The sequence below is a fragment of the Oncorhynchus nerka genome, linkage group LG4, assembly GCF_034236695.1.
Source record: "Oncorhynchus nerka isolate Pitt River linkage group LG4, Oner_Uvic_2.0, whole genome shotgun sequence".
NCBI lineage: Eukaryota > Metazoa > Chordata > Actinopteri > Salmoniformes > Salmonidae > Oncorhynchus > Oncorhynchus nerka.
In genome coordinates this window covers 27,318,846-27,334,151 of record NC_088399.1, presented here as the reverse complement: position 1 = coordinate 27,334,151, position 15,306 = coordinate 27,318,846, and the positions used below count along the sequence as shown (strand labels likewise).

Genomic DNA, 15,306 nt, shown 5'->3' with positions numbered 1-15,306 from the left:
CTATAAATTACGAATGCCACAGGAGCTCGCTGAAACACAGTGTTCTCTCTACGGCGCCATTTTGTCAACCCTGTCATTCCTACTTCAAAATGTTAGACTTGATTTGCCCTGACATAAAATGTATTAGCCCCTACAAAAAAACAACATTAATTATAATCCACATAATAATTCACATTTCCTGTTGCTGCAGGATTATATTCCTGCTGTAGCAAACTGTCAATATTTTGTTCCCTTCCCAAACAAACCCATCAGCAGAGATCCTAACAACAAAAGCAGCAGAAATAGACAGATAATCATCTATTAATAGTTTGATGTCTGTCCTACTGTGTTGCCAGTGGGACCAGAAGAAAGGCTTTTAGGCTACTGACTGCTGGTTCCTCCGGTGGGCTATTGATTTTTATCATCCACCAGATCAGACCAAGATGGACCTCTGTCTCTCTGTCTCTCTCTCTCTCTGGAGGTATGGGGGCTTAGGGGAGCTGTCTGTATGGCTGCAGAGGAGGGGTTGGTTGTACAGTTGTAATGTGGTGCTGGAGGGTGTATTATATTCCACTGTGTTCTTGTGTTGTACTGTGTAATGTGATTGTGTGGAGGTTGTGGTGGCATGCAGTGCGTTTGTATTGGGGTGGGGGTAGGGGGTTCTGGTGGTTTTAGTGTAATGAGGATGTCTCGTTTAAGTAAGACAAAAAGTCAAGTCTCTCTCTACCTCTCTCTTTCTGTTTCTCTCTCCAGACTCATTATGCCAGATCAGAGCTGCCATATTGTTTCTCCAGCTGCCCAAAGACCACACAAACAGTGATGTTTTGAAAGTGACCTGACAAAAAGGACAAACAGGGCACTCAAGATCTTTACCCTGTTTGTCAGTTAATTTGTCCATATACATGTATTTCTGACATTTCCCATGTTCCCATGCAGGATTGGTGGGGTGGTCCCCATCGTGTTCCCCTACTTTGCGGAGTTCCTGGCGAGGGAGAAGAGAGGAGAGCACCTGAGCTGGCTCTGCATGTTCTGGATGATAGGAGGGATCTATGCCTCGGCAATGGCCTGGCTCATCATACCACACTACGGTGAGGGACTGACAGCCCTGTCCTATTACGCTGCAGGATTATTTGTGCCACACCTAGGTCACCAATCATAGTCATTGATATCAGCAGCCTAGGCCTGAACCCTCAACCTGTATCCAGGGATTACCCGTGTTTACTTACTGTCTGTCTGTCTGCTACTGTCTACTGTCTGTCTGTCTGTCTGCTACTGTCTACTGTCTGTCTGTCTGTCTGCTACTGTCTACTGTCTGTCTGTCTGTCTGCTACTGTCTACTATCTGTCTGTCTGTATGCTACTGTCTACTGTCTGTCTGTCTGCTACTGTCTGTCTGTATGCTACAGTCTACTGTCTGTCTGTCTGCTACTGTCTACTGTCTGTCTGCTACTGTATACTATCTGTCTGTCTGTCTGCTACTGTCTACTGTCTGTCTGTCTGTCTGCTACTGTCTGTCTGTCTGCTACTGTCTGTCTGCTACTGTCTACTATCTGTCTGTCTGTCTGCTACTGTCTACTATCTGTCTGTCTGCTACTGTCTACTATCTGTCTGTCTGCCTGCTACTGTATGTCTGTCTGCTACTGTCTACTGTCTGTCTGTCTGCTACTGTCTACTATATGTTTGTCTGTTACTGTATGTCTGTCTGCTGTCTACTGTCTGTCTGTCTGCTACTGTCTACTGTCTGTCTGTCTGCTACTGTCTGTCTGCTGCTGTCTACTGTCTGTCTGCTACTGTCTGTCTGCTACTGTCCGTATGTCTGCTACTGTCTGTATGTCTGTTACTGTCTGTCTGCTACTGTCTGTCTGCTACTGTCTGTCTGTCTAATACTGTCTATTGTCTGTCTGTTACTGTCTACTGTCTGTCTGTCTGCTACTATCTACTGTCTGTCTGTCTGTTACTGTCTGTCTGCTACTGTATGTCTGCTACTGTCTTGTCTGTCTGTCAGTCTGCCTGCTATTGTCTATTGTCTGTCTGTCTACTACAGCCTACTGTCTGTCTGCTACTGTCTACTGTCTGTTTGTTGCTGTTTACGGTCTGTCTGCTACTGTCTGCTGCCTGTCTGTCTGCTATTGTCTACTGTCTGTCTGCTACTGTCTGGCTGCTGCTGTATGCTGACTCTGTCTGTCTGCTACTGTCTTGTCTGTCTGTCTGTCTGCTACTGTCTTGTCTGTCTGTCTGCTACTCTCTGAAGCTGTCTGTCTGTCTGCGACAGTCTACTGTCTGTCTCCTACTGTCTACTGTCTTGTCTGTCGGTCTGCCTGCTATTGTCTACTGTCTGTCTGCTACAGTCTGTCTGCTACTGTATGCTGACTCTGTCTGTCTGCTACTGTCTACTGTCTGTCTGTCTGCTACTGTCTACTGTCTGTTTGCTACTGTCTACTCTGTCTGTCTGTCTGCTACTGTCTACTGTCTGTCTGTTTGTCTGTCTGTCTGCTACTGTCTGCCGTCTGTATGTCTGCTACTCTCTTGTCTGTCTGTCAGTCTACTGTCTACTGTCTGTCTGTCTTGCCTACTGTCTGTCTGCTACTGTCTACTGTCTGTTTGTCTGTCTCTGTCTGCTACTGTCTGCTGCCTGTCTGTCTGCTATTGTCTACTGTCTGTCTGCTACTGTCTGTCTGTCTGACTCTGTCTGTCTGTCTGTCTGCTACTGTCTTGTCTGTCTGTCTGCTACTGTCTGTCTGTCTGTCTGCTACTGTCTGATGTCTGTCTGTCTGCGACAGTCTACTGTCTGTCTCCTACTGTCTACTGTCTTGTCTGGTCTGCCTGCTATTGTCTACTGTCTGTTTGTTGCTGTCTACGGTCTGTCTGCTATTGTCTACTGTCTGTCTGCTACAGTATGTCTGCTACTGTATGCTGTCTGTCTGTCTGCTACTGTCTACTGTCTGTTTGCTACAGTATGTCTGCTACTGTCTACTGTCTGTCTGTCTGCTACTGTCTACTGTCTGTTTGCTACTGTCTACTCTGTCTGTCTGTCTGCTACTGTCTACTGTCTGTCTGTTTGTCTGTCTGTCTGCTACTGTCTGCCGTCTGTATGTCTGCTACTCTCTTGTCTGTCTGTCAGTCTGCCGGCTATTGTCTATTGTCTGTCTGTCTACTACAGCCTACTGTCTGTCTGCTACTGTCTACTGTCTGTTTGTCTGTCTGTTTGTCTGTCTGCTACTGTCTGCTGCCTGTCTGTCTGCTATTGTCTACTGTCTGTCTGCTACTGTCTGGCTGCTGCTGTATGCTGACTCTGTCTGTCTGCTACTGTCTTGTCTGTCTGTCTGTCTGCTACTGTCTTGTCTGTCTGTCTGTCTGCTACTGTCTTGTCTGTCTGTCTGCTACTCTCTGAAGCTGTCTGTCTGTCTGCGACAGTCTACTGTCTGTCTCCTACTGTCTACTGTCTTGTCTGTCGGTCTGCCTGCTATTGTCTACTGTCTGTTTGTTGCTGTCTACGGTCTGTCTGCTATTGTCTACTGTCTGTCTGCTACAGTATGTCTGCTACTGTATGCTGACTCTGTCTGTCTGCTACTGTCTACTGTCTGTCTGTCTGCTACTGTCTACTGTCTGTTTGCTACTGTCTACTCTGTCTGTCTGTCTGCTACTGTCTACTGTCTGTCTGTTTGTCTGTCTGTCTGCTACTGTCTACTGTCTGTCTGTCTGCTACTGTCTGTCTGTCTACTACTGTCTACTGTCTGTCTGTTTGTCTGTCTGTCTGCTACTGTCTACTGTCTGTCTGTCTGTCTACTACTGTCTACTGTCTGTCTACTACTGTCTACTGTCTGTCTACTACTGTCTGTCTGTCTGTCTGTCTGTCTGTCTGTCTGTCTGCTACTGTCTGTCTGTCTACTGTCTGTCTGCTACTGTATGTCTGTCTGCTACTGTCTGTCTGTCTGCTACTGTCTGTCTGTCTGTCTGCTACTGTCTACTGTATGTCTGTCTGTCTGCTACTGTCTACTGTCTGTCTGTCTATTACTGTCTACTGTCTGTCTGTTTGTCTGTCTTTCTGCTACTGTCTACTGTCTCTCTGTCACTGTCTGTCTGTCTGTCTGTCTGTCTGTCTGTCTGCTACTGTCTGTCTGTCTGTCTGTCTGCTACTGTCTACTGTATGTCTGTCTGTCTGCTACTGTCTACTGTCTGTCTGTTTGTCTGTCTGCTACTGTCTACCGTATGTCTGTCTGTCTGCTACTGTCTGTCTGTCTGTCTACTACTGTCTACTGTCTGTCTGTTTGTCTGTCTGTCTGCTACTGTCTACTGTCTGTCTGTCACTGTCTGCCTGTCTACTACTGTCTACTGTCTGTCTGTCTACTACTGTCTGTCTGTCTGTCTGTCTGTCTGCCTGTCTGGGGTTTGTTAGGGGCTTGTTGCTATCATCCTGATCATCAGGCATAATCACGTTTACCCCTGTAGCCCTGTATGCCCAACGGACCAATGTCTGAACAGGGACAATATGCGTGTAGTCTGTGTGGGCAGGTGTTTAATTACCAGTAAAGTAATTGATTTTCCATAAAAGACAGTTGACTTCAGAAGATATAAAAGCACTCGTCATAAAACACAAGGCATATCTACACACACACACACACACACACACACACACACACACACACACACACACACACACACACACACACACACGTCTGTGAAAGAACGTGTGTGTAACAGGTTCCGCCGCAGTGGGCTCTTCATTGACTGCTGCTGGCCAGAGGCTGAAGGACTCCTCCTCTTCCTGGAAAGCTGGAGGGGCGGGTCGTAAATGTTTTGTGTAAAACATGTGTAGGTGTTAATGTCGTGGGCATTGTGCTGTGACCAAGAACATTGCAGGTGTGTGTGATACCGCCTTGTTCTAGGTAGTGCAGCTCCATAAATCTAGGTGTGTGTCAATCAGTCAGCCATACCCTCCAGTCCATTATAGTTGTAATCTCCCTAATGTGATATGTACTGGTGGAGTCTAACACAGCCCCATGGGCATCACATACACACCAACAACCCCCAACAGACATGATTTGGTTTACAATACTGTGACATCATATGAACTCCCCCTCACACCTCTGACATCTCCCTGGCTTTCTCCCTCCACCCCAGGGGCTATCCTGAAGACCACCCACACCCTGACTGTCTGGATGTGTGTCTTGAGAGAGAGAGAGAGAGAGAATCCTCATTCCATTGCTATCCTCAGAGAGTGCTGTATCAGTTAGTCTCACTAAATGCTTCCAATAAGAATTGAACAGGACATTGTCTCTCTCCCTTGCTCATTTCCTTCACCAAATGGTGTTCTTCAGTCTATAGATTCTCATTACCATCATCACACTGCATCTCATTTGGAAAATAGAAGTGTGTTTTTGGATAATTCCTCATTAGAGAGACTATAATGAAATGGGTTGATGATTTAAGGTACTTGGAGGCACTTTAAGATTTCAGGCCTTCATACTTTTACTCTTATACAAAAACAACGCATAATATTAGACATGGAATATGTATTGTTGTGCTCATTTCTCTTGTTTCTGATTGGTGGTTGTGTGTGTGCAGGATGGAGTTTCAGTATGGGCTCCGCCTACCAGTTCCACAGTTGGAGAGTGTTTGTGGTAGTGTGTGCTCTACCCTGTGTGTGTGCTGTCGTAGCACTCACCTTCATGCCCGAGAGCCCACGATTCTTCCTAGAGGTAAGGAGTATGTGTGTGTGTGTGTCTGCATACCGCCCCAACAGATTCACAGATGACACAATCTCCATTGCACTTCACACTGCCGTCTCCCACCTGAACAAGAGGGGAAATAACTATGTGAGAATGCTGTTGATGGACTACAGTTCAGCGTTCAACAACATAGTCCCCTGCAAGCTCATCACCAAGCTAGGGACCCTGAGACTGAACACCTCCCTCTGCAACTGGATCCTGGACTTCCTGATGGGACAGCCCCTATAGACTTAGAAGTGTGGTGCCAGGACAACAACAAGGAGCTGATCATGGACCACAGGAGAAAGAGGGGAGAGCACGCCCCCATCCACATCGACAGGACTTTTGGAGCGGGTCGAGAGCTTCACGTTCCTTGGCATCCACATCACTAAAGACTTAACACACACCCACACAGTCTTGAAGAGATCACAACGCGCTACAGAGGGTTGTGTGGACAGACCAGGGGCCAAGATCCCTGCCATCCAGGACCTCTATATCATGTGGTGACTTCCGGGTTGGAGCGAGCGGTCGCATCTGCACTCGGTCCGCAGGTAGTATTACATTTCATTTCATTTCATTATAGTACAACGGTTTGATTTGTCTAATCTTATCAATTTCTTCTTAGCTAGCTACACAGCCGTCTTTGTATCATAGATAATTGCGTAATTATCGTATTTCGTCGTCCTAACGCAGTCTACACTGCCCTGCAGCTAGCCAGCTAGCTAACGTCCACCGTTAGCTAGTCCACCGTCTACCGATTAGCATCACAACTATTACACTCAACTGAACGACTTGATTAGTGTAGTGTTAGCTAGCTACATAGTTGTCTTTGCTGTCTTCGTACCCAAGATAATTGTGTAGTTTAGAGTGTGTAGTTTTATGTCGTCCTTAACATAGGAGACTCTGCTAGCTAGCCAACAGCTAGCCAACGTCTACCGAACAGAACTTCTGCACTCAACAATCCGGTCGCATTTCGCTTCGCTCCACAGGTAGTATCACATTTTTCATTTCATTTCATTACAGTACAACGGCTTGATTTGTTTGATCGTAGCTAGCTATATAGCTAGCTACATAGCCGTCTTTGTATCAAAGATAATTGTGTAGTCTAGAGCGATTTCCTAGGTTAGTTAGCCAGCTATTGTCGTTCTTTTAACGCAACGTAACGTAATCAACACTGCTAGCTAGCCAGCTAGCCCGAATAGCAGCACAGTAGAAACTATTACACTCAACGGAACGACTTGATTAGTGTAGTGTCAACAACGCAGCCAATGCCAACTAGCCTACTTAGTCAACAACGCAGCCTCTGCCAGCTAGCCTACTTCAGCAGTACTGTATCATTTTAATCATTTTAGTCAATAAGATTCTTGCTACGTAAGCTTAACTCTCTGAACACTCGTGACGTGTAGTCCACTTGTCATTCCAATCTCCTTTGCATTAGCGTAGCCTCTTGTGTAGCCTGTCAACTATGTGTCTGTCTATCCCTGTTCTCTCCTCTCTGCACAGACCATACAAACGCTCCACACCGCGTGGCCGCGGCCACCCTAATCTGGTGGTCCCAGCGCGCACGACCCACGTGGAGTTCCAGGTCTCCGGTAGCCTCTGGAACTGCCGATCTGCGGCCAACAAGGCAGAGTTCATCTCCGCCTATGTCTCCTCCAGTCCCTCGACTTCTTGGCACTGACGGAAACATGGATCACCACAGACAACACTGCTACTCCTACTGCTCTCTCTTCGTCTGCCCACGTGTTCTCGCACACCCCGAGAGCTTCTGGTCAGCGGGGTGGTGGCACCGGGATCCTCATCTCTCCCAAGTGGTCATTCTCTCTTTCTCCCCTTACCCATCTGTCTATCGCCTCCTTTGAATTCCATGCTGTCACAGTTACCAGCCCTTTCAAGCTTAACATCCTTATCATTTATCGCCCTCCAGGTTCCCTCGGAGAGTTCATCAATGAGCTTGATGCCTTGATAAGCTCCTTTCCTGAGGACGGCTCACCTCTCACAGTTCTGGGCGACTTTAACCTCCCCACGCCTACCTTTGACTCATTCCTCTCTGCCTCCTTCTTTCCACTCCTCTCCTCTTTTGACCTCACCCTCTCACCTTCCCCCCTACTCACAAGGCAGGAAATACGCCGACCTCATCTTTACTAGATGCTGTTCTTCCACTAACCTCGTTGCAACTCCCCTCCAAGTCTCCGACCACTACCTTGTATCCTTTTCCCTCTCGCTCTCATCCAACACTTCCCACACTGCCCCTACTGGATGGTATCGCGCCGTCCCAACCTTCGCTCTCTCTCCCCCCCGCCACTCTCTCCTCTTCCATCCTATCATCTCTTCCCTCTGCTCAAACCTTCTCCAACCTATCTCCTGATTCTGCCTCCTCAACCCTCCTCTCCTCCCTTTCTGCATCCTTTGACTCTCTATGTCCCCTATCCTCCAGGCCGGCTCGGTCCTCCCTCCCGCTCCGTGGCTCGACGACTCATTGCGAGCTCACAGAACAGGGCTCCGGGCAGCCGAGCGGAAATGGAGGAAAATCTCGCCTCCCTGGACCTGACATCCTTTCACTCCCTCCTCTCTACATTTTCCTCTTCTCTCTGCTGCTAAAGCCACTTTCTACCACTCTAAATTCCAAGCATCTGCCTCTAACCCTAGGAAGCTCTTTGCAACCTTCTCCTCCCTCCTGAATCCTCCTCCCCCCCCCCCTCCTCCCTCTCTGCAGATGACTTCGTCAACCATTTTGAAAAGAAGGTCGACGACATCCGATCCTCGTTTGCTAAGTCAAACGACACCGCTGGTTCTGCTCACACTGCCCTACCCTGTGCTCTGACCTCTTTCTCCCCTCTCTCTCCAGATGAAATCTCGCGTCTTGTGACGGCCGGCCGCCCTACAACCTGCCCGCTTGACCCTATCCCCTCTCTCTTCTCCAGACCATTTCCGGAGACCTCCTCCCTTACCTCACCTCGCTCATCAACTCATCCCTGACCGCTGGCTACGTCCCTTCCGTCTTCAAGAGAGCGAGAGTTGCACCCCTTCTGAAAAAAAAAAAAACCTACACTCGATCCCTCCGATGTCAACAACTACAGACCAGTATCCCTTCTTTCTTTTCTCTCCAAAACTCTTGAACGTGCCGTCCTTGGCCAGCTCTCCCGCTATCTCTCTCAGAATGACCTTCTTGATCCAAATCAGTCAGGTTTCAAGACTAGTCATTCAACTGAGACTGCTCTTCTCTGTATCACGGAGGCGCTCCGCACTGCTAAAGCTAACTCTCTCTCCTCTGCTCTCATCCTTCTAGACCTATCGGCTGCCTTCGATACTGTGAACCATCAGATCCTCCTCTCCACCCTCTCCGAGTTGGGCATCTCCGGCGCGGCCCACGCTTGATTGCGTCCTACCTGACAGGTCGCTCCTACCAGGTGGCGTGGCGAGAATCCGTCTCCACACCACGTGCTCTCACCACTGGTGTCCCCCAGGGCTCTGTTCTAGGCCCTCTCCTATTCTCGCTATACACCAAGTCACTTGGCTCTGTCATAACCTCACATGGTCTCTCCTATCATTGCTATGCAGACGACACACAATTAATCTTCTCCTTTCCCCCTTCTGATGACCAGGTGGCGAATCGCATCTCTGCATGTCTGGCAGACATATCCGTGTGGATGACGGATCACCACCTCAAGCTGAACCTCGGCAAGACGGAGCTGCTCTTCCTCCCGGGGAAGGACTGCCCGTTCCATGATCTCGCCATCACGGTTGACAACTCCATTGTGTCCTCCTCCCAGAGCGCTAAGAACCTTGGCGTGATCCTGGACAACACCCTGTCGTTCTCAACTAACATCAAGGCGGTGGCACGTTCCTGTAGGTTCATGCTCTACAACATCCGCAGAGTCGACCCTGCCTCACACAGGAAGCGGCGCAGGTCCTAATCCAGGCACTTGTCATCTCCCGTCTGGATTACTGCAACTCGCTGTTGGCTGGGCTCCCTGCCTGTGCCATTAAACCCCTACAACTCATCCAGAACGCCGCAGCCCGTCTGGTGTTCAACCTTCCCAAGTTCTCTCACGTCACCCCGCTCCTCCGCTCCCTCCACTGGCTTCCAGTTGAAGCTCGCATCCGCTACAAGACCATGGTGCTTGCCTACGGAGCTGTGAGGGGAACGGCACCTCAGTACCTCCAGGCTCTGATCAGGCCCTACACCCAAACAAGGGCACTGCGTTCATCCACCTCTGGCCTGCTCGCCTCCCTACCACTGAGGAAGTACAGTTCCCGCTCAGCCCAGTCAAAACTGTTCGCTGCTCTGGCCCCCCAATGGTGGAACAAACTCCCTCACGACGCCAGGACAGCGGAGTCAATCACCACCTTCCGGAGACACCTGAAACCCCACCTCTTTAAGGAATACCTAGGATAGGATAAAGTAATCCCTCTCACCCCTCCCCTGAAAAGATTTAGATGCACTACTGTTCCACTGGAGGTCATAAGGTGAATGCACCAATTTGTAAGTCGCTCTGGATAAGAGCGTCTGCTAAATGACTTAAATGTAAATGTAATGTGGTGTCAGGGGAAGCCCCGAATAATCACCAGTCTCCAGCCACCCAAGCCATAGACTGTTCACTCTGCTACCGTCCGGGCAAACGGTACCGGAGCATCAGCTCTCGGACCAACAGGCTTCGAGACAGCTTCTACCCCAAGCCATAAGACTGCTAAATCAAATCAAACTTTATTTGTCACATGCGCTAAATACAACAAGTGTAAACCTTACCATGAAATGCTTACTTACAAGCGCTTAACCAACAGTGCAGCTCAAGAAGAGTTAATAAAAGATTTACCAAATAAACTAAAGTAAAAAATAATGAAAAGTAACACAATAAAATAACAATAACGAGGCTATATACAGGGGGTACCGGTATCGAGTCAATGTGCGGGGGTACAGTTTAGTCGAGGTAATGTAGGTACATGTAGGTAGGGATGAAGTGACTATGCATAGATAATAAAGAGCGAGTAGCAGCAGTGTAAATAAATGGAAAAAGAAATGGAGGGTGGGTGTCAATGTAAATAGTTATGTGGCCAGTTGAATAATTGTTCAGCAGTCTTATGGCTTGGGGGTAGAAGCTGTGAAGGAGCCTTTTGATCTTAGACTTGGAGCTCCGGTACCGCTTGCCGTGCGGTAGCAGAGAGACACGTCTATGACTTGCGTGACTGGAGTCTCTGACAATTTTTTGGGCCTTCCTCTGACAACGCCTAGTATATAGGTCCTGATTGGCAGGAAACTTGGCCCCAGTGATGTACTGGACTGTACGCACTACTCTCTGTAGCACCTTAAAGTCTGAAGCAGAGCAGTTGCCATACCAGGCGGTGATGCAACCGGTCAGGATGCTCTCGATGGTGCAGCTGTGGAACATTTTGAGGATCTGAGGACCCATGCCAAATCTTTTCAGTCTCCTGAGGGGGAAAGGTGTTGTCGTGCCCTCTTCACAACTGTCTTGTTGTGTTTTGACCATGATAGTTTGTTGGTGATGTGGTCACCAAGAATCTTGAAACTCTCGACCCGCTCCACTACAGCCCCATAAATGTTAATGGGGTTTTGTTCGGCCCGCCTTTTTCTATAGTCCACGATCAGCTCTTTTGTCTTGCTCACATTGAGGGAGAGGTTGTTGACCTGGCACCACACTGCCAGGTTTCTGACTTCCTCCCTATAGGCTGTCTCATTGTTGTCGGTGATAAAGCCCTGTTGTCGGTGATAAGGCCCTGTTGTGTCGTCAGCAAACTTAATGATGATGTTGGAGTTGTTTGGCCACGCAGTTGTGAGTGAACAGGGAGTACAGGAGGGGACTAAGTACGCACCCCTGAGGGGCCCCAGTGTTGAGGATCAGCGTGACAGATGTGTTGTTGCCAACCCTTACCATCTGGGGGTGGCACGTCAGGAAGTCCAGGATCCAGTGGCAGAGGGAGGTGTTTAGTCCCAGGGTCCTTAGCTTAGTGATGATCTTCGTTGGCACTATGGTGTTGAACGCTGAGCTGTAGTCAATGAACAGCACTCTCACATAGATGTTCCTTTAGTCCAGGTGGGAAAGGGCAGTGTGGAGTGCGATTGAGATTGCGTCATCTGTGGATCTGTTGGGGCGGTATGTGAATTGGAGTGGGTCTAGGGTGTCCGGGAGGATGCTGTTGATGTGAGTGCTACGGGGCGGCAATCATTTAGGCAGGTTACCTTCGCTTCCTTTGGCACAGGGACTATGGTGGTCTGCGTGAAACTTGTAGGTATTACAGTGAGAGGTTGAAAATGTCAGTGAAGACACTTGCCAGGTGGTCCGCGCATGCTTTCAGTACACGTCCTGGTAATCTGTCTGGCCCCGCGGCTTTGTGAATGTTGACCTGTTTAAAGTTCTTACTCACATCGGCTACCGAGAGCGTTATCACACAGTCGTCCAGAACAACTAGTCCTCTCGTGCATGATTCAGTGTTGCTTGCCTCTGTTAAGTTCTTATTTTTCAGAGTAAATAACTCTTTAACGCTTTAACCAAGTTTAATTCTTCCCAAAGGTTCTGTACAGCTGTTTTCAGACACTCCAACATTTGTCCCACTCAGATATATATATATCCCACTTAAAACACTCCCCCTTCTCTACAATCCTTACATCTAATGGTTTAACAGGAAAAGAGTAACAAGATACCAAACCCTTATTACTCCCTTCAGGTGACCTGTCCTCACCTCCTGACCTCAACCCCTCCTTCATCTAATCCACAGAGTTCCATCTGTCTCCCCTGTATCAACACGGTGCTCTGCTCCCGTCCCCCAACACATTCCACAGCTATCTGTCTTTCTACAGAGGCCCAGTCTCTTTCTCCTTTGATTCTATGCTTCTTTCCAATAATTTATTTAATATCTCAATGTTCAAAATGTCGAATCCAACACTGCAAAGCGAGCATAAAAGGCATTTAGCACATCTGGTAGGCTCATGTAACTGGGCAGCTTGCGTCTGGGTTTCCCTTTGTCGTCCGTAAGAGTTTTCAAGTCCTGCCACATCCGACGAGCGTCAGAGCCTGGTGTAGGATTCAATCTTAATCTTGTATTGACGCTTTGCTTGTTTGATGGTTTGTCTAAGGGCATAGCTGGATATCTTATAAGTGTCCGGATTAGTGTCCTGCTCCTTGAAAGCAGCAGCTCTAGCCTTTAGCTCAGTGCGGATGTTGCCTGTAATCCATGGTTTCTGGTTGGGAAATATATGTACGGTCACTTTGGGGACGACGTCATCGATGCACTTATTGATGAAGCCAGTGACTGAGGTGGTGTATTCCTCAATGCCATTGGATGAATCCCTGAACATATTCCAGTCTGTTCTAGCAAAACAGTCCTATAGTGTAGCATTCGCTTCATCTGACCTCTGGGAATTAATGGTTACCTGGACTATCTGCATTGATCTATCTTGCACTGAATCTATACACACACACACACAGGACTATATATACACACTATGTACACAGTCACTCACACACACTACACTGACACACTCACACAAAACCCACTCACATTATTATACACTACGTACTGTACTTACACACACACATAACACACACACATGCATAATGACACCACACAAACACACATACATACATATACACACACACCTATAGACACTAGGTCCAGGCGATATGGCATAAATATCATATCTGGATTTTTTCAAACTTAATTGCCGATTCACAATATATATCTCAAGTTTTTAAATGTTCTCTCTAAATAAGCTTTTCTTTACAATTAAAGGTCAAAAGCACAGCATTTCAAACAGTCAGCAATAATCTAATGAATTCAGTTATACCTAGGATAAATATAAGCCTTCCATAACCATAAGACCCACTTGAATTTAGTTTATCCAACTTGGATGTATCTACTCGCTAACAAGGCAAAACAGTTGAATAGTTATAAACACACCCTGCTGTCCGTCTCCAACAGTTTGAACAGCATGCTAGTCTGTCCACTTTGTTCATGTGGCCTACCTTATTACTCAAAATAAACACAAGTTACAAATTCCTTTTATGCTCATTACACATTTCTAAAACACAGACGAGACGGCTACTTTAACAGTGTGGTTAGCAGTACAGAAGCGGAACATTCATTTTCCAGAATCAATGTTCATTGATACTCACGTTTTAGTAGAGTCTGTCTTCGCTCAATTTGAGGGGTTGAAACATAGAAGAAACATAAAAAGGCTATGAGGGTACCCCTCTAATCTTAGAGTAAAATAATGTCTCAATTGTGTTTCATACACAGTACACACACTTTTACACTCATCGTATGCTGCTGCTATTCTGTTCTTTATTTTACTCTTATTATTATCTATCCTGATGCGTAGTCACTTTACCCTGCATTCATGTACATACAGTATCTACCTCAAATACCTTGTACCCCTGCACATTGATCTGGTACTGGTCCTCACTGTACTGTATCTCCATTCTTTATTCCTTGTGTTACTATTTTTAAAATGTGTTACTATTATTTTAAAACTCTGCATCGTTGGGAAGGGCTCGGTAAGCAAGCATTTGTGTGTGTAACTCTCCTCTCTGTGACTAGATGGGTAAACATGACGAGGCATGGATGGTGCTGAAACAGATCCTGTTGTATTCGGCACAATTTGATTTGTGTGTGTAACTCTCCTCTCTGTGACTAGATGGGTAAACATGACGAGGCATGGATGGTGCTGAAACAGATCCATGACACCAACATGAGGGCCCGCGGAGAACCAGAGAAAGTCTTCACCGTGAGTATACAGTACCTGTCTCTTTGGGACTCTCTCGCTCTCTTTCATCCTCTCTCTTTTCCTATTTTTCTTTCTCTCTCTCTCTCTCTCTCTCTCTCTCTCTCTCTCTCTCTCCTTCACACAAAACACACACATAGTGTATTGACTCTGAGTCTCCCCCTGTAGGTGAACAGAATAAAGCTCCCTAAGCATCTGGATGAATTGGTAGAGATGCAGTCAGACTCATCCAACCCTGTTGGCCAAGTCCTCTTCAGGATCAGGACTGAACTCAGAGGGGTAGGACTGTGGGTGTTAGTGATAGGTTGTAACAACAAATATTATATGAAATCATTATGAATAATTACTTTTTTTAGGTATTTATACCTATCTCTTTCTCTTTCTCTAGATCTGGTTAACATTCATGAGCTGTTTCAACTACCCAGTGAAAGACAACACCATCAAACTGGCCTTCGTGTGGTTCACACTGTCTTTTGGGTAAGCAGTACCTATCCCAGTTATCAGTTTCTCCTGAGCCTGTGTGTGGTTCACACTGTCTTTTGGGTAAGCAGTACCTATCCCAGTTATCAGTTTCTCCTGAGCCTGTGTGTGGTTCACACTGTCTTTTGTGTAAGCAGTACCTATCCCAGTTATCAGTTTCTCCCGAGCCTGTGTGTGGTTCACACTGTCTTTTGGGTAAGCAGTACCTATCCCAGTTATCAGTTTCTCCTGAGCCTGTGTGTGGTTCACACTGTCTTTTGGGTAAGCAGTACCTATCCCAGTTATCAGTTTCTCCTGAGCCTGTGTGTGGTTCACACTGTCTTTTGGGTAAGCAGTACCTATCCCAGTTATCAGTTTCTCCTGAGCCTGTGTGTGGTTCACACTGTCTTTTGGGTAAGCA

At 47.2% G+C, this 15,306-nt stretch overlaps 1 protein-coding gene across 1 annotated transcript in view; it reads left to right on the top strand.

Annotated features, from left to right (window-relative positions):
• Positions 1 to 15,306, top strand: part of LOC115121122 (synaptic vesicle glycoprotein 2C-like) — a 58,855-nt gene that overhangs the window by 13,462 nt on the left and 30,087 nt on the right. Inside the window, exons 3-7 of the mRNA XM_065017412.1 lie at positions 916 to 1,067; positions 5,544 to 5,677; positions 14,340 to 14,429; positions 14,595 to 14,705; positions 14,815 to 14,903. Of these exons, the coding sequence (XP_064873484.1) occupies positions 916 to 1,067; positions 5,544 to 5,677; positions 14,340 to 14,429; positions 14,595 to 14,705; positions 14,815 to 14,903 (576 nt within the window). The remainder of the gene's footprint in view (positions 1 to 915; positions 1,068 to 5,543; positions 5,678 to 14,339; positions 14,430 to 14,594; positions 14,706 to 14,814; positions 14,904 to 15,306) is intronic.